Source organism: Mixophyes fleayi, chromosome 8 (assembly GCF_038048845.1).
Source record: "Mixophyes fleayi isolate aMixFle1 chromosome 8, aMixFle1.hap1, whole genome shotgun sequence".
Lineage (NCBI taxonomy): Eukaryota > Metazoa > Chordata > Amphibia > Anura > Limnodynastidae > Mixophyes > Mixophyes fleayi.
Window position 1 is genome coordinate 73050145 of NC_134409.1, and position 19592 is coordinate 73069736.

Below are 19592 nucleotides of genomic sequence, written 5' to 3' on the forward strand. Positions count from 1 at the left end.
TTTTAACATGATACTATGCTATAATAAATGTACTATTGATACAGTGATTCGTGACTATTCCTATTGATTAACCAATTTATATTTTTTCCATCACGTTAGCTGATTGGGTTGATAGCGCTGCATTTTGTTTTTTAGTTTACTTATGGTTCATAGAGGGTTTGCAACCTTCTTTATTGCGGCTGCTTGACCATTAGGCTGCTTTGTGTTTGCATTTTTTATATATAGGCGCCTTACCAATGGTATATTTTTTTCTTGTAGAACTCCCTTATCAGAGTCACCTCTATTTATCTGGAAGACAATTTTTAAGATTTCACTCATCTCTAATTATTAACTACACAAAGCTCTACATATCCATTTATGTATACTATGTGCTGTCAAACATCTTTTGCTTGGAGTGCCACACATGTTTAATGATGAAAAAATACATAATGTGATAAACCTCATATCTAGATTTAAAAAAATAGAATTAGCAACCATTGATATATCAATAAATATTTTTTATTTGCATACTTCATGTGTTAAGTGCAGTGTTGCAAATGTTTTGACACTATTCCATAATAATTCTAGTATTGAATTTGTAAAATAAATCATGCAAAATCCAATTTCTCCTCATTCTTCATTTATTTGATTTCAGACAATTTGTCCTTTGAATGGAGCTTAAAACAATAGTTTATTGTAGCATCTGACCTAGAGTTGAAGAAAAGAACAATATTAAACAATTTGCATGCATTTGCATTGAATTCATAAGTTTGAAGTTATTTGCACATTCTAATTTCTAATTTAGGTTGGTGTTAGACAAGTGCTGAATGCTAGAGCTGTTCCAGCTAAAAAGTCACCAGCATAGCTGTTTTAGAAAGTGAAGTGAATGGTGAATGCTCCTCTCCTTTCACACAGGAACAATTATACTCCTAAAACATAGTTTAATAGTTGAATTGCTCTCATGTGATAACTGATGAATGTTCCCCCTTCAGTTAAATATGTTAGCACAGAAGCGATTGAGCTGTATGAACTGTTAGCACTTTTCTAATTGGAAAAGAGCGAGCACTTAAGCAGTGTTTCTCAAACCCATTCCTCAGGACCACTAACAGTGCAGGTTTTGACAAGATAAATAATTATACCACCTGTGTATCTGTTACAATGTGTTAGTCAGTAATGGATACACCTGTGCTAAAGCAAGGAGATCTAGAAAACATGCATTGTTAGGGGTCATGAGGATCATATTTAAGAAACACTGCACTTTGTGTGACAATTATATGAAAAGCACTGTCTGGCCATAAGTATATTGCTAAAGGAGATAGAAAAACATGTTTTTGCAGAACAAATGCACACTGCTGCTTGCAGAATATTAATTCATTGATTTTAGAATTGGAGTCATTGCAGCGCAGTGGTGGTGGCCCAAATGATTCAATTCATTGAGAATGGAGTCATTGATGTCCCCATTCTGTCCACTTCACTAGGAAGTGAGTGGGATCCAGAAGACAGACCTGCTCTCCTGGGGTTCAGAGAACTGCATGAAATTCAGAGTCTCCTGGACATTCCGGGCGTGTAGGCAAGCATGATAAATATATATATATATATATATATATATATATATATATATATATATATAAACATTTGCACTTAAAGACATATTGTGCATTCTTTGACATTGTCTGCTACTGCTTAACAGCTAATTTTAAGCAATATCATTGTTTTTGCCGTTATTAGATAAGACGTTCTCCATCTGCAACTCTTCCCTTCCATACTGCATATAGAAGTACTTTACTTTATTACCAGACATTTGTTTAGTAGAATGGAATTTAAAAAAGAGAACATCAAGGGCCACTGTATGTAAAGTTTCTCGCACTAAAATATTTTTATCCAAATATAGAAAATAAGTTGTATTTATGAACTTTGTTTTACATAGAGAGCATGTTACACACATCCCTCTATGGACTGACTCGTGTGTCACTCCTGTAATACACCGAAAATGATAAAGCTTGAATGGCTGGTAAAATAGAGATTGTTCTTCTCAATGGCAAACAGTATTGCCAATACACACAAAACAGTACTGGACAGGGAAGAATAGGATGCCAAGGTAAAGGGTAAGGGTTAATTAAGATCTTACAAATTAATGCTTACACTATGATACTTAATTCAACTTTAAATACAGGATCACAACATTTTTAATAAAACAGTGTCTCCAATAATGTATTGGCTTTTGTTATATTGTCATGTACCTATTTTCTTAACTCTATTTATATTCCTATTTGATAATATAACTTGCAAATTACTGTTGCTAACTTTTTTGCTGTTTTCTGATGTAAAGGAAAGCATATGCTCAAGTTTCTACTTGTGAGATGGACATTTTAGCTAGTATCTACCAATTCAATTTAGACAGATAGTTGTCAGACTATTATACCACTCCCAATCATATTCACAACAACAGAATTAGGTATGCAACTACTAGTAGTACTAAATTAGTACTGTTGAGAAGATTAATATTTTTAATCTTGTTTTCCACTAAAACAGGGCAGAAAACATATATGTGTTTGATATTAATATTATGGAGAATATGACATTAAGCAAAAAAATAAATAAAGAACTAAACTATAATCTATTTTCATTATAATTAAATATACACCACTAAATTAACTTACAACGCTCTTCTGGATGTAAAATACATATTCTTATAGAAACATTGTAACATCCTCACTGTACTACAGTCATGTACTGCAGATAGGGAGAATCCCAAGATGTCAAATAAGAACAACTGCTGTTCAAGGATGGATTTCTGGCATAGCCAATGAGGAGGCTGACGAATACTGCTCCAATACTAGCACCATAACCACCCACACCAACTGTGGCAGCACCAGCATCAATGTACTGCCAACAGCACTGGTCTGGAATTACCTCAAACCCAACTAAATACATGGTTTGTGTACCCCAATGTGATAAGCAACTTTTTATTCCCTCACTGACCTCACCCCCTCATGTTATGTTGTTCAGTTAACTGCCTCCCATAATTTTATTTAATTAATTGGGTTATTATTATTATTATCTTTTATTTATAATGCACTGATATATTATACAGTGATATACATTAATGGGATCATGCCACAAAAATAAATTGCATACTATGACATGGAGCAGAATGTAAAGATGGCCCTGTCAAAATAAACTTACACTGTAAGAGTGGGGGTGGGAGGGGGGTACTTGATACATAAGGTAATTATCTTTGCTTGTTTCCAGAAAACCCATCACCACAAAGTAATAATCAATTCAAACAGTTAAATAACCAAGTCCACCCTAAAGGATAGCTATGTGGAACTCACAGTACATGTATTACAGCTATACATTGGCCATATAAAATTGCTTTTCATTCAACCAGAAATCTCATTACACTTTGATGTGCTACTTTTCAAAGGGATAAATAATAAAATTTAGTATAATCTAAATAAAGAACAAAATTAAAAGGAACAAACAAAATGCACCTCCAGTTAAATGGGCACACAATTCATGTTCTCTCTAACATTTAATTAGCGTATTTGTGTTTTACCCTTTACCTGGTTTTCCTACATCCTAGATTTATGCAGTTATGGCACATACGTATGAAGACCTTTTAGATAAAGATGTGTTCATGTAGTAATCTTTAAAATTGTTCTTCCGTCCAATACGAATTGTGAAAAACTTAAGTTATTACTTTTTCCTTTTGTGTATTGCATGCAAAACAATTGCTGCTTTTCATATCTTTTCATACATTTTTTACAGTGAACATTTTTCAATGAAAAAGTTTTTAACAAATCTCACATAGAAATTTATATTTTACCTGTAAATTTGATCTTGCTTTCTTCAGCATACCACAGGTACTTGTAACTGCAAAAAGAAGACACAAACAAATATTTAAATGCTTACTAAGCTCAAACAAGTAAAGCGGCAAAATGGTCAGTGGCCATGATACCAATACTATTAGCTCTAGCAGCAACTCACCATGGCATGACACTTCTGTGACTCATATACCTAGCTACCATCTGGTTCAATTCCATAATTTTAAACCCAACATTTTTGAAAAGTATTTAGATGGAAAATAAATTTTATATATGGTCATTTACTTAACCTTGCCTAGCCCCTCACACATGCAGCAGTCTTTCACAATCAGACAGCAATTGCTGCTAAAAGGTTTGTAGAAAACTAAAACTAATATAAGAAATAATACACCCTGTATTGCAAAATTTAGGAATATTAGAAGCTGCCAAGGAGTAATGAAGTTCTGAAATCAGTATTCTATTGTATTGTTTTTATATGGTCTTAGAAGTTCTCTGTGACTTCTAATATCCTTATATTTCAAAATAGGTGGTGAAATATTACCATATGTAATGTTTCCTGAACATGTAAATCAAATGAGTCCCTAGTAAGACAGCTAAGAAAAATGACGCATGCTTTGATGGTATTTAACTTGCTATACACAGAATAAAATCTTCTATGTGGGATTGTTGCTTTAAAAATCTGATTTTGGTGTTGCGTCTGTATTTAGCTGATAATTTATACAAGTGGAGCCAATACAATCATTAAAATGTAACTGATATGCAGTATGATAACATAAAAAAGTGCTTTAAGGTCTAATATATGCCATCAATATGATAATATAAATGTCTTATACTGTACATGACTCTTCTAAAGACTATCAGGGAGATGTGTTTTAAAAATAAGCAACGAAAAGGCCATAACAAAAATGGCAAGATATAGTTCACAATATTCAGATGGTATTAACAAACTGAACTTAAGTCATCAAAATCTTCAATACTCTTAATAAAAATGGACCTGATTCAATAAGGAACTTAGGCAAGAAATTGAAGAAGTTTTCTTACTTAAGTTTTCTGGACAAAACCATGTTACAATGCACGGTGTGCAAATTATTTTAATATTTTGCACATAAGTTAAATACTGGCTGTTTTTTCATGCAGCATACACATACTTGATAGCTTATTTGTACACTGAAATTTAAAGTTGATATTTGTGTGATATATGAAAAAACAGCCAGTATTTAACTATTGTGCAAAATAATAAACTAATTTGCACCCCTTGCATCCAGAAAACTTAAATAAGAAAACTTACTCAATTTCTTGTCTAAGTTCCTTAATGAATTATGCCCATTGATACTACTGCTAAGCAATGTTGCACATGTTTGGACAATGCAGGCCTGATTCATCTTCAGATATAGCCTGAAAGCAACTTACATGTAAAAAAAAAATGCATGTAACTTTTACGAATGTATGCCCATATTCAAATACAAGCAGATCTCAAGATATGTTTCCATGTGAATCTGGGTATAAATACGCTCTGGCGAAACATTACTTGCTGTATGTAGACAGACATAACAGAGTGCAGGCTATGCACACACATATGTGTAATATAAAATCCCATCAGATAGCATGCTAAAAAATAACATTTTATAAAACAAACAGTCGTGTCATTTGAAATGCATGCAAATACATTCATTGGAGTAAGGTTCTGAGCATGCCCAGAACTGTTTCACGCAAGATAGACCACGCAAATGGACTTACTTCCGAAGATAAATCAGACCCTGCATTTCCATGGCCTTATTAAATAACTCAGTATTAGTATAAAAATAAATGCTACATACGTTTTCTCGTTATAAATTTCTCCATGCTTTCTTTTGCAAGATTAGTCCTTTTCATGTCTTCTGAAGATTTCTGTAGCTGTATCTCCAGCTCTTTTAATTTATTTCTTAGGGTACAAATCTCATCATTCATTGCCTGCTCCTTTCACAGAAATAGTACACTGTTAACACTTTGCAGCATGGATATATTACATGACATTTATGAGCCATTGTTATTACCCCAACTAAAGACATTTTTCTGATTTGATTAACTACATTTTTAGACTTGCTGAGTATGGAGTAAATCAGTCTCAATCTACAGCACCTTTGAATTAATAATTTACAAATTAATTATTCAAATAAACAATTGCTAATATGATTTTGGGCATGCTGTAACAGATAACATTAGTTTATATGGATGTAATAATATGATTATGTTAAAAAGATGTCATAATTATGTTAAGCCATTATGAACTTACAATGCGTTACTTCTTTCTGTTTGTGGGTTAACATTTGCTATTCTGTTTGGAGTATCACTGCTATATCCTGTTTTTAATGTATATTAATGTTTTAGATTGAAATATGAGTATTTGTTTTATAAACGTATTTGTTCATTTTTATTTGGTATTTTTTGTCATTTTTAAAGCCAAAAAAGTATTTGAATTGCCTAACTTTATTGATGTGATGACGGCTCTTTGAAACCACAAGAAGCCTTATTAATTATCTTGATATTTTCATATAGTTAGCACCCTTGGACCATATTTTAGTATGTATACTCACTAGGTTGTAATTCTAAAAACACAAATTGCGCTGATATCAATGGAAAATTTTAATTTATAATATATGTTAATATCAATTATACATTATGGCTGCATTTGGATAATCTAATCTTTTCTGTGACCCTCATGAAAAGCATATCCTGCCGGAATGTCTGTTTCCCTTCCTTTCAGCAACAACTGAAACATAGTTCTGCACTTACCATTACCTGAAGGTGAGCACATTTTCATTTCTAATGCAATATTTGATCTTGTGACGAAACAAGTTTGATATCACCTTAACCAGCCTGTCCCTTGTTTCTCACAAATATGGACCATAACAACATGTACTTTTAATAACGCTGTTAATGTTCCCCAGCTTACCAAAGTGCAAATGCACTGTCTAATTACATGTGGATAAGTGGACATTTTAGCCATGCCTATATAGGAGACTTTTTCATTCTATATTACCCATTGTAAAAATGTGTTTGTTGTTATTGCAGTGATGCTGTTATGCATTGTTCTCAAGTTAAAGCCAGGTGGGTTATGGATAAGGATCAGGTGGGATCCAGTTGCAGGATACAGGTGAGGGAGCTGTATTCATTCTCCCCCTCCTTTCTCTACAGAGGTCTGTTGAATGAGAATTGTCCCTTAACTTTCAGAGTTATACATTAAACCAGTTGTTTACTATAAAATACCTTAAACCGCTTAAGGTAAGTTCACATGTACGAAAAAGCAAAATGTATAGGCCTGTAATTCTTTTTATGTGCTCAAAGTGTGTGAGTATTTTCTTTGGAGGAGTAATCAAGTTTTGTGGTTGGGTGATGCTATAAAAATACAATGTCATTAATTTGAACTTTTATAATTTTCTCCTGACATACTGCTTGGTTTAGCCTTATTGTTTGTCTTCAATTAAGTGAAAGTGAGGGGCTATTGAAACTGTCTCTATCACATATGTCACTTTATGTGTGTTTTTTTTACATTTTCATGAAATAGGTTGAAGAGCGCTTTCACTCAGTAGTGCATCTGCGAAATACAAAGTGCATCCTGCTATAAGTCCAAGAGAATTCAAGACTTTTTGTGGGATAAAAAAGGCTGTGCACCCTCTTATCTTAGTCAAAAAATCCCATGCTACACAATAAAATCCTGTTTATATATTTCATTGCAAAATTAGGGGTGTTGATGCACTGATGTGCCTAATCTGACTTAGCAAGAAACATCCTCAATCCACTCATCTCCTCTCATTGCCAGAAAATGTTTTTTTGGCCTGCAAATCCATGCTCTATAAAACTCCAAAATCATGATAACACAAAAAGGGATTTTTTTTTCAGATACTTACCTTAATTTACCTTCCCCGTTTATCCTAACAAGATAGCATGTTACTGCCTTAAATCCAGAGGTGTCCCTCTCTCCAAGACATAAAAATCTCCACCTCTACCTCCTTTCCATTCTAAATATAATTATAGAGTTGACATTTTAAAGGGGGAGGAGTTTATGCTTCCTGGACCACCAGGAAAAGAGAAGTACGGAAAGCATCTCATAACAATTTTCCCTTTTCTTGGTGACCCCCAAGGTGGCATACTGATGTGAACGTACTAGTTAATGTGTGAAAAGATACTTGCAAAAAAGTATTCTGAATCGATAGAAAACTCTTCCCAAATCAAACTATAGATAGAGTTGTCACATTGATCTTGTAGTGATAAGTATTTTTTGAAGCCCTGTTAGTTGTCTTATATATGACTTCTGGAGATACCTTAGCAAAGTGGCCTGTGAAGCTTATACACATCTAGTCTGAAATCTTTCATTTATAAACCATTTGAATTAGTGTCACTATCCAACTGGCTATACTTGGGGAAGTTTGTGCTTGTCCTTTTTATTTATTATTATTATTATCATTGTTTATTTATATAGTGCCAATCATATTATGTAGTCTTGTACAAAGGATATTTAGTCATTCATATCCGTCTCTGCCCCTTTGAGGCTTATAATATAAGTTCCTACCACACAAACACACACCATTCTATCAGATGCCAATTAATCTATAAGTGGACTGGACTGTGGGAGAAAACCGGAGTACCTGGAGGAAACCCATACAAACAAGTTAAGAAATTACAAACCCCACACAGATAGTGCCCAGGTCTATGTATACTGTCTGCATAGTATTTTAATATTGTGACCAAATGTAAGGCATATCAGAAATGCCACTATTCTTCATGATGTTATTATTAATGTGATTGAGGATCTGGAATAAAAGACTAGAAGCACTAGCTTAACATGGAAATAGGTGGCCACTTTCAGAATTAAGTCTTCCTATGGCCTCTGTACCACTTTATCCTGGAAGAAAGTTATTGAAAGCACGCCAATACCTGACTAGACATGCCTTAATATTTCATTATTGGCTGTAGAAAAGTCTCTAGACACAGATGCATATCCTGTTTAGGGAAATGAGAATTCAAAGTTGGTCTTACTTTAGTTGCTGCATTAACGTATTGCACCACTAGTGGAATAGAGACCCATTGAACATTGTAAATTGTATATCACCAATAATGTCATTTTTACTTTAATAGAGGTAAAACTAAGTCTCATCTGTAGAACACTTTATTGAAGTTGATGATGTAAGAATCAAAACCTGACAGCACTGCAAAAGAAAAAACTTTCCCCATATTCTGAAGTAAATAAAATTTGTGGAAAATCTTCTGAATTGTAACAACATCTCAACCACCCCAGTTTTGTTAATTTATTTTTTATCAGTCTGCCATGCCATTAATATAGATTGTAGATTGTTGTGTTGAATTGGACTTCTGCAGAAAATCTGTGAATTTGAGAAATAGCTTGGGTGGGTAATTCCAAAATAAGTGTATACTATGGTCCGGCAAGGCAAAAGGTGCTTCCAGCTTTTCCAATTAGATGTTCTGAAGCACTCTGAGGATTAATGGAATTGGTGGAAACATATATAATACTTGGAGCTACTTCCTGCAGAAAGGTGAGTACCACCTTGATTTAAAATGTAGAAGATTGCTGCCCTGTTGTCCATTTGACTTTTCACCCGAGATCTCTTAATTTAGAGAGAAAGGGCTCTGGGGTTCATCAGGGCTGCTTGTATCTCATTATGTGTGATAATACATGGCTGATGTATTGTTCCTATCTTTCCTATGTTCCCCTTTTTGAAAGTAAAATAATTGGATTAATTAATTAATTTTGTTTTACCGTGCGATTGCGATTAGTACACCACGTGGTATGATGCAATCGCACAAATTATTAACAAACACATTTACATTCGCACTGACAATTGTAAATAATATACATTTATTAAGGTTCCAATCCACATTTATTTGTTAGTGAAATGTATTAGAGATTATTTATACATAAATGATAATATATTACAGGTATCATGTTTAGTATCATTTTGATCTATACATTACCATGATGAATCCACTACTATCCGTGAAGCGAACGCTTCCTGCGATCGCTAGTTATGGGAGATAAAGGAATAAAGCTCATAATGATATTGTGGTTGGAATGAAAATCGCTTTGTAAAAACTGGTTTAAGTCAGTTCCCTTAGGCACAACATGTGCTCAGCTGTTGGAGTAAGCTGGCCAATCCATTGAACTGACCTATGACCAGCAGACAACTGGAACATCGTTAACTCTGGACCAATGAAGACCTCTCTAAGTGTTATCGGTTTACATAGTGACATCGTTAGTGTTTTATTGTTAACTGAAGCTGCATATAAGCAAGCTTCTCTGGGCCATTTTGTCTTCTCTTCCTGACAATAGACAACATGACTGTATCTTACCCTGGGCCCATGTGAAGCGCTAGCGAAAATGTAATGTATTTGGTGTTTTTATACATTCCTGCTTTATTGTAATATATTTAAAGCGCTATGATGGCTTGCTGTAAATCCTGCTATCACCTATCCCACACTGTCTGTTGCTGCTAGGAACCGGCTGGGCTTACTTTGCCATCGTTCCCATTTGTTTGCACCCTCTTGCCACAGAAGGAGGGGCTTACAAATGCTGCCACCACCGGACTCCTTTCCGGCATCCAGTACCGGGTTTCTTCTAGGTAACTGACGCGGAGAGTGTACACTGTTACTGGTGTACATGGACTGGTACTCCTGACCTCTTATTATGGATCAGGGTTGCTGTGGATGGATCCCCCCTGCCCTATCACACTGACCAGAGCTGCAGGGTAGCAGGCAGAGAGGTAGTACCTGAAAAGCTTGGTCCAAACCTCAGAAACAGTCGGGAACGGATTACATTTTGGGTCTAATCTGTAGGTCACAGGATTTTTACCATGGAAGATATTTTAAAGCAGGTCTTTGAAGCAAGTGATGTTTATTTGCAGTCACACTGATTGGAGCTACCAGTGCTAAGGTCAGATGAAATCAGAAGAACAACTTTTAATACAAAACAGTGCTGTTTTTCTACACATTAAAGCGCAAAATCACTGGATAAGTCAGCCCCCTTGAGGTCTGAGTTATTTTTAGAATCAGGATGCAATTTGTTTATGCAAACATGGATTTACATGCAATTAAAAGCTAACAATATTTACACTTATCTGTGATATCCTATAACTTGCTGTGATTTCCTGCATCACATGTTGTTTACAATGTTCAGAAAGGTTTGAACACTCTGGACTAAAGGCCACAGAGTAACAACCCTCTGCTGGGCCTTTGGCCAGAGCAGGCATTTGACACTTCATCAAAAAACTTAGTTAGCATTTCCTGCTATCAGACTCCCTCCCCACATATGCCTAATTGGAGATTTCCTCTAGCAACCTTACAAACCCAAACAATGACACTTCCATACAAAACACATCCCAATGTAACACGATAAGTGCATTTCAAATTATACATTGGTGCCTGCACCTCTGAGTGAAATACATTTCTACAATAAATTATTTCACATGATCCAGCCACAAATAAATTATTATCCAGTGATCCAGTCACAGCGACAAAATGAGCTTAATATTTCCTAGGCAATGTGCTCCCCATCTATTCCTGATTTAATTGTCACCCATTTGCCAGGAATCAAAGACCTGCACTTTCCAAGGCTGTCAGCTTTTGTCCACCACCTGAAACTGTTATTTGCCCAGAGAGATAATTCGCTCTTTAGTAATAAATTCTGGTGATCACACCAGCTGAGACAATTGGTTTGAAAAACATCAGACGACACCTGGCTTCCTTCACCTTAGGATATATGTACTCCCAAAAACCTTTTGCATAATCTGCAAGGTCAATTCTCAAATTGTATTTGCCTTATGAGCTGGGAAAGACTGTGACCAGGGGGTAAATGTATGAACATGCGGGTTCTTCAACACCCACGTGTTCAGCGTGTTCGGCGATTAAATTTGAAGCGGCGCTGCATTGTAAAGGGAAGTTTCCCTTTACAATGCAGCGCCGCTTGAAATTTAATCGCCGAACACGCGGGTGTTAAAGAACCCGCATGTTCATACATTTACCCCCAGATCTATGAACAGCTTTCCCTGACCCACAAAAAGTTGAGCTGGTAGGTTTATTTCCAGTTGACTCACCAGCCGGACTGGTGGAGAACAGATCTTGGTTCCAGTGTTTTAAATATAGATTAAGATTGTCTGTTAAAAACAGTTTGTCCTACAAATAATGGCACATTCTGCTTAATTTCTCTCTCAGACTTGCTACAATTTTTGGAAAGGTTTTAGAGACTGCATTTCAGGCAATGAAATTAAAAACTGAAAATCTGCAAAGGCAAATTGAAAATATATTTTAGTCTGAAAAACTGGGACATAAAAAACATGCCTTGGCCAGGTCTAGCAATGTCATCCAGGGTGCCATTTGAACCATCGCAAAAATGGTCTCTAAACCCATAGATGCATGTTATGTTTTTCAGGTCCATTATTGGTCTATATAACAAAACAGAGATTAAGAGTTGCGCAGAGTCACAGAATCAATGTTTAATAAATTGAACAAATATATAAAAGCCAATATAAATGTATATATATATATATATATATATAAAGGAGTACATTTTTCCTCTCACCTCAGCGGATGTGTATATATAACCCTTAGGGGTTTATACCCAAAAAGACTCTTTTGCTTGCATATATACGTTCTGACTAGAATTTTATAAGGGACATCGTTATATACTTTTTGTTCAACACCTAATCCGGATAAATTTTTGATGTCTATACTTCATGAGTTGGAGATTTACATATATTTCTTCTAAAAATTGAGACCTGGTGCATATATAATTTCCCAACAGAACCCACATGATGTTCTTAATGCTGTGTAATTTATTACCTTTCGCATGAAAGTTTGCTCTTTTGGTTATTCTCTACATGCCTATTTTGTGTTAATTTTCTGCCACATTGTAATTTTTATTTCTGTCATCCTATGCTAATATATGGGTTTATATTCATTATTTTGATTATATATATATATATACACACATTTATATTGTTTTTTATTGTTTTTATATATTTGTTCAATTTATTAAACATTGATTCGGTGACTCTGCGCAACTCTTAATCTCTGTTTTGTTATATATTCTTAGAGGTTTAACACTGCCTCTTTTTGAGTTGCTGCATTCGATTCTGAGGTTCTTTATTAATATTAGTTATATACGGTCCATATTAGCGCCAGAGATTCAAGTTGTTTGATTCCATTATTGGTCTAAACTCACTGAAGGTTTTCTTACTATGAAAATAGCAGCTATGGAATATTTCTGCTTGTGACACCTGAACACTGGTTTGCTAACAAAACAGGAATGTGACACACTGAAGTAGCTCTTTCCCCATCTGCCTGGAATTTTTGAGTGACTAAAACAACATCAAAGGGAACTTTTGAACTCAATATTGTACCCATTTGTCACAAGTGAATTTATCCACTGATACTTGACTTTCTCCTCCCAGACTTGCCTAAAGTGAAATGCACTTCGCACCTTGCAGTTTCACTTCTGTGGAAAAGTGCTTTTCTAACGATATAATAAAAATGATCAAGCACACAAAGGTGACACATGTAAAAATGACATTCCCGATGTCTCCTGGATAATATAATTAATTTAAGCTATAAACCAGGCAGTTTTTAGAAAAATACAAATAAGTTGATAAAAATGAAGTTTGTAGCCCTAAAGTGTTAGTATGTTGGTCTTTCATGTAATGTTTTTACTGTCTCCATACAGCCCATTTTCCTGGAGGGGTGCGCTACTTACTTGAAATGAATTTGGCAGACAAGTAGGCAGACTTGCACCCATATATATTCAATGCAAGTCTACAGTGTCTCATAAATTACCCATATAGTACCCAGCTGCTGAACTTACACTAGGGAGGATTTTAGGACCTTTTATAGGAATGAATCTAGTTTTTGGATACAATTTTTTATTGAGATCAAGTGCTAAGATTAGTTTATAAATAGTTATGAGACTCATTCATTCTCACCTCTTTGTCTGTTTTGCCCAGTTTGTTTATTAGTTTATTATGTTTGTCCCCAATTGTAAAGCGCTACGGAATATGTTGGCGCTATATGAATAAATGATGATGATGATGATGATGATTCATATTAATTTATTGTGCATTATATTTATGTTCCTTTGCCAAAGAATTACTATATTGTGAACTACACAGGTCAGACTGATTTAGTAAGGTGAGTCAACCCATGAGGTTCGTGGAGCAGATTCATGGTAGATCTTTGGATTTCTATGACAATTTTATCCATATTTAAACATTACCTGATTTCACTGCATCTCTGAAAGTGAAAAGAAATGAATACAACCTCTTCAAGGTACACATTTCAGCATAATATATGTCTGCAAAGTGTAATGCTCAAATACTATTTATTTACTGAGGAGCTTTTACAAATCTTTAGCTGACTACAAGAAATGTTTAAGAGCTACAATTTCTGCCAAATATCGTATCATTGAGATCTGATTAACAGGATACCACCAACATTTGCACATGCCATTTACTATTTTTAGAAATTAAGTTAGTTTACAGAGACTTCAAAAATGAAATTACATTTTTAACATTTTGTTAACGGACATTCTAGCAGCCAAACATGAGTTACCTGTTTCTTTTGTTGAGCAATGATTTGTGCATTAGGAATTGATGCTCTCCAGAACATATTAAGTAGAGAATTTGATTCATCAAGAATATTTTGCAAGGTTCTGGTAGCAGAAAACAATTTCTTAATGTCTCCATAATCCAACACCTTAGAAGCCAGCGGAGAATATAATATTAAGAACTAACATTTAAAATAATAAAATCTAAATTCATAGTACTACAATATGTATCAAAAATTTCTAAACAGCACCATGTTAGAAATAACAATATTTGCTAGCCTAATTTTGTCTGTCAATGGTCACTTTTTAAAGACATTCAGAAATACTGTAATGTAATCTTTCCACTCTGATTCATATCTTCTCCAGTTCTTAATGGAAGTCCCATCACCAGTCAAACTCGTGTGGAAATGTGTGCAACTGGACTTCTATGGCTTTGGATAGGGTATTTAGTTTTGACAAAAGCAGTCATCACATTAATGGGTACGTTTAAGTCAATGGCCTAACTAGCTTGGGCCTTCAATGGCATTGGATATTTTTTGGGCATTTGAAATTAATAGGATTTTAACTACCAATTATATAAAATCTTTAGATACCAACAGCTGATTTTTGTCTTACATTTCCAACATATTTCTACAACTTGTCTCTTCATTTTTGTTTATTTTGTTTTTTTACCTGCTACATTTTTTTATTTTGACTTTAGTTTCGTGCAAACATATACTATATCTGTAAGTGTTAAAGAACAAATTAACATTGCAAAAAATTACTGTATTGGTTACCACACTTCATTTTTACAATTTCACTTTAAGATTTAGAATTAATAAAAGGTGTTTAAAGAGGGTGGAAATCTCAGCCATATTACATTTATTGCAATGTGACCAGGAGCAAGATGTACCCGCCCAAAATGTCATATAGTTGGCTCACATCCAACCCTAAATGGCTTTTACATTGATACAAATACTTCTCTGTGGCTGGGGATTTACTACCACTCGTTACGATTCCTAGTAAACTCAGCAAGCAGCCACGGAAGTATAATACAAATGTCTTTTTCCAGCAAAATATATAAGCAAGGGTTCGGTTCAATGAACATGCAGGTTTTCATAAACAGGTATAACTCCCAACATAAACATGAACAGGTGTGGCAGGAAGGTACACAGAAATAACAGGTTCCACAGAATGCTAATGTAGTTTGAATGCAGGGATAAGAATGGTGAGTTACCCAGTTCCAGGATGCAAAAGTCTGTCCAGGAAGCAAACAGAGTCCAGGCAAAGTAACTGACACAAGCAAATAATCAAGGTCCAGAAGTCAGGCCAAAAGGTCAGGGCAACAGGCAAAACAGCGTGGTCCAAGGTACAGGCAAATTATTCGGGGGTCTCAGGCAAGCAGGCAAGGTCCAAGGTACAGGCAGGGGTCATACACAGAAGTTCAGTCCAGCAGGTATATATCAAATAACACAGGAACAGGTTAGCAGCAGCCAGGAACAAACGGGATGAACTGCACAGAGCACAGCTGGAGGCAGGTATTTAAAGCAGTGTGACAGGTGCAGTTCTAATTAGGCCTCAGGCAAGAAGATTAAGTCCTTCAGGCATGCTGAAGAGTTTAGGAACATAACAGCAGCACCTCTGGTGGTATAAGGTACTGCTGCTAGATACAAAACACAGGAAGAGTTGTAACATAGTCCCCCCTTTAAGGAGCGGATTCCAGACGCTCCATACAAGCTCCCTTCAGGTCTTCCTCCTCTTCTTTTTTTTCTTTTTATGGGATCTTCCTGAAGATCCAATTGGGCACTTCTCCAAAGGAGTACAGAGAAGACCCAATTCCTCAAAAGCAAAAGAAGAAATGGCAAGTTCGTCCACTAAGTCTCTTGTATCTTCAACGAATTCACTTTCAGAGTCTGAGTCCCAGCCAAATGTCGGGATAGGACCTTTTATTCTATTAGAAGATGGCGATATGCCTAAAAAGCCAGTCACCAAGGTTGATGCTTGTGGAGACTGAGGTGGCATAGAGAGACCCCAATCAGGTGACTTTACTGGAGATGAAAGATATTTCTGACAGACTGCATTTATAAAGTCCATGGTGTTGTGGGTAATGGGATCATCAGATTTAAGAAGGGAAAAAGCCCAAGTCTGCGGCTCCCCTCTGAAATTCATGATAATCGTACCAACTTGGTTAAATTGGTCAGAGAAATATCCTGGAAATTCTTCAAATTGCTTTATACAAACTTGAAGGACTAAAGCAAATTGTTTCAGGTCTCCGTCAAAGAAGACTGGAGGAGGTTCTGAAGATTCAGAAGAAGCCTTTGGGCGTTCAGGCTCAATAGCAGACTCTGAAGAGTTCCCAGCTTGTGCAGCAGTCTCTGGAGAGTCCCCGGCTGGGACAGCAAGTTGGGCACACTTGACGGGAAGCCTGGACTGGGCACAGCCCACCGACTGGATAGCACTGTGAGATGCCTCAGAGCAGACAGCACTGTGAGACGCCTCAGAGCAGACAGCACTGGGAGACGCCTCAGAGCAGACAGCACTGTGAGACGCCTCAGAGCAGACAGCACTGTGAGATGCCTCAGAGCAGACAGCACTGTGAGATGCCTCAGAGCAGACAGCACTGTGAGATGCCTCAGAGCAGACAGCACTGTGAGATGCCTCAGAGCAGACAGCACTGTGAGATGCCTCAGAGCAGACAGCACTGTGAGATGCCTCAGAGCAGACAGCACTGTGAGATGCCTCAGAGCAGACAGCACCAATTGGTAACTCGGGCTGAACTGCATGAACAGGCAACTCGGGCTGAACCGCATGGACAGGCAACTCGGGCTGAACCGCATGCACAAGCAACTCGGGCTGAACCGCATGCACAGGCAACTCGGGCTGAACCGCATGGACAGGCAACTCGGGCTGAACCGCATGGACAGGCAACTCTGGAGCGGACTGTAAGGGCAGCGCCCCCTCTGGAGCGGACTGTAAGGGCAGCGCCTCCTCTGAAGCAAACTGTAAGGGCAGCGCCCCCTCTGGTGAGGACTGTAAGGGCAGCGCCCCCTCTGGAGCGGACTGTAAGGGCAGCGCCCCCTCTGGAGCAGACTGTAAGGGCAGTGCCCCCGCTGGAGCAGACTGTAAGGGCAGCGCACCCTCTGGAGCAGACTGTAAGGGCAGCGCCCCCTCTGGAGCAGACTGTAAGGGCAGCGCCCCCTCTGGAGCAGACTGTAAGGGCAGCGCCCCCTCTGGAGCAGACTGTAAGGGCAGCGCCCCCTCTGGAACAGACTGTAAGGGCAGCGCCCCCTCTGGAGCAGAATTTAAGGGCAGACCCCCCTCTGGAGCAGACTTTAAGGGCAGCGCCCCTCTGGAACTGGAGACTCTGGAGTAGAGGCAGCGGCTGAAGACTCGGGAGTAGAGGCAGCGGCTGAAGACTCGGGAGTAGAGGCAGCGGCTGAAGACTCGGGAAGTAGAGGCAGCGGCTGAAGACTCGGGAGTAGAGGCAGCGGCTGAAGACTCGGGAGTAGAGGCAGCGGCTGAAGACTCGGGAGTAGAGGCAGCGGCTGAAGACTCGGGAGTAGAGGCAGCGGCTGAAGACTCGGGAGTAGAGGCAGCGGCTGAAAACTCGGGAGTAGAGGCAGCGGCTGAAGACTCGGGAGTAGAGGCAGCGGCTGAAGACTCGGGAGTAGAGGCAGCTGCTGAAGACTCGGGAGTAGAGGCAGCGGACTCAGGATCGGACACAGCGGACTCAGGACCGGACACAGCAGACACAGAGCCGGACACAGCGGACACAGAGCCGGACACAGCGGACACAGAGACGGACACAGCGGCAGGAGACTCAGTGGTGGCGGTAGCTGGAATTGGCACCACAGGACAGGCAGCAGCTGGAACTGGCACCACAGGACAGGCGGCAACTGGAACTGGCACCGCAGGACAGGCGGCAACTGGAACTGGCACTGCAGGACAGGCGGCAACTGGAACTGGCACCGCAGGACAGGTGGCAACTGGAACTGGCAGATTAGACTGAAGTAAAGCAACAGGAGGTGACGTGCAGAACAATCCAGGGTCTGGAGAGGAGCACACTGAAGGCTGCTCCTTAGGATGTTGTGGTCAGCGGAGCGGACAGCCTTGTAAGAAATGTTCGCCACTGGCGCAGTAGAGGCATAGTTTACCAATCCTTCTGCGCCATCGTTCCTCCTCAGTGAGATGGGGACGCAGGTAGCTTGGTCGTTTAGAATCCCTAATGGTAGGGACCGCAGGCAGTACCATAGATGCAGCACCACTGTCAGAAAAAGCAGGAGGAAGGGTTTTAAGCAGTTCTTGGAGTAGAGTGGATACCTGTATGATTTGATAGCGGAGCTGAATAATGTCCATCTGCAGTATTTGTAGTTGTGGATTAAGTGACATGGTCTCAATAGCCAAACACAGAGTTCAATACAAAAATACTAGGAATCCCGGGACTAAGCAGAGGGCGTGCAGTCAGCAGGCCTAGATTGTATGGCAGTTCATCATGTTACGATTCCTAGTAAACTCAGCAAGCAGCCACGGAAGTATAATACAAATGTCTTTATTCCAGCAAAATATATAAGCAAGGGTTCGGTTCAATGAACATGCAGGTTTTCATAAACAGGTATAACTCCCAACATAAACATGAACAGGTATGGCAGGAAGGTACACAGAAATAACAGGTTCCACAGAATGCTAATGTAGTTTGAATGCAGGGATAAGAATGGTGAGTTACCCAGTTCCAAGATGCAAAAGTCTCCAGGAAGCAAACAGAGTCCAGGCAAAGTAACTGACACAAGCAAATAATCAAGGTCCAGAAGTCAGGCCAAAAGGTCAGGGCAACAGGCAAAACAGCGTGGTCCAAGGTACAGGCAAATGATTCAGGGTCTCAGGCAAGCAGGCAAGGTCCAAGGTACAGGCAAATGATTTGGGGTCTCAGGCAAGCAGGCAAGGTCCAAGGTACAGGCAGGGGTCAAACACAGAAGTTCAGTCCAGTCCAGCAGGTATATATCAGATAACACAGGAGCAGGTTAGCAGCAGCCAGGAACAAACGGGATGAACTGCACAGAGCACAGCTTGAGGCAGGTATTTAAAGCAGTGTGACAGGTGCAGTTCTAATTAGGCCTCAGGCAAGAAGATTAACTCCTTCAGGCATGCTGAAGAGTTTAGGAACAGAACAGCAGCACCTCTGGTGGTATAAGGTACTGCTGCTAGATACAAAACACAGGAAGAGT

General features: G+C 38.3%; 1 protein-coding gene across 7 annotated transcripts in view; it reads right to left on the bottom strand.

Moving 5' to 3' along the window:
* Nucleotides 1-482: 482 nt before the first annotated feature.
* Nucleotides 483-19592, bottom strand: part of PDE4DIP (phosphodiesterase 4D interacting protein) — a 309241-nt gene continuing 290131 nt past the window's right edge. For all 7 annotated transcript variants that reach the window (XM_075182734.1, XM_075182733.1, XM_075182729.1 and 4 more), the window contains 4 exons: nt 14397-14540; nt 5624-5762; nt 3809-3855; nt 483-687 (listed from right to left, as the gene is read on the bottom strand). In XM_075182734.1, coding sequence (XP_075038835.1) covers nt 658-687; nt 3809-3855; nt 5624-5762; nt 14397-14540 — 360 coding nt within the window. In that variant the 3' untranslated portion in view covers nt 483-657. The remainder of the gene's footprint in view (nt 688-3808; nt 3856-5623; nt 5763-14396; nt 14541-19592) is intronic.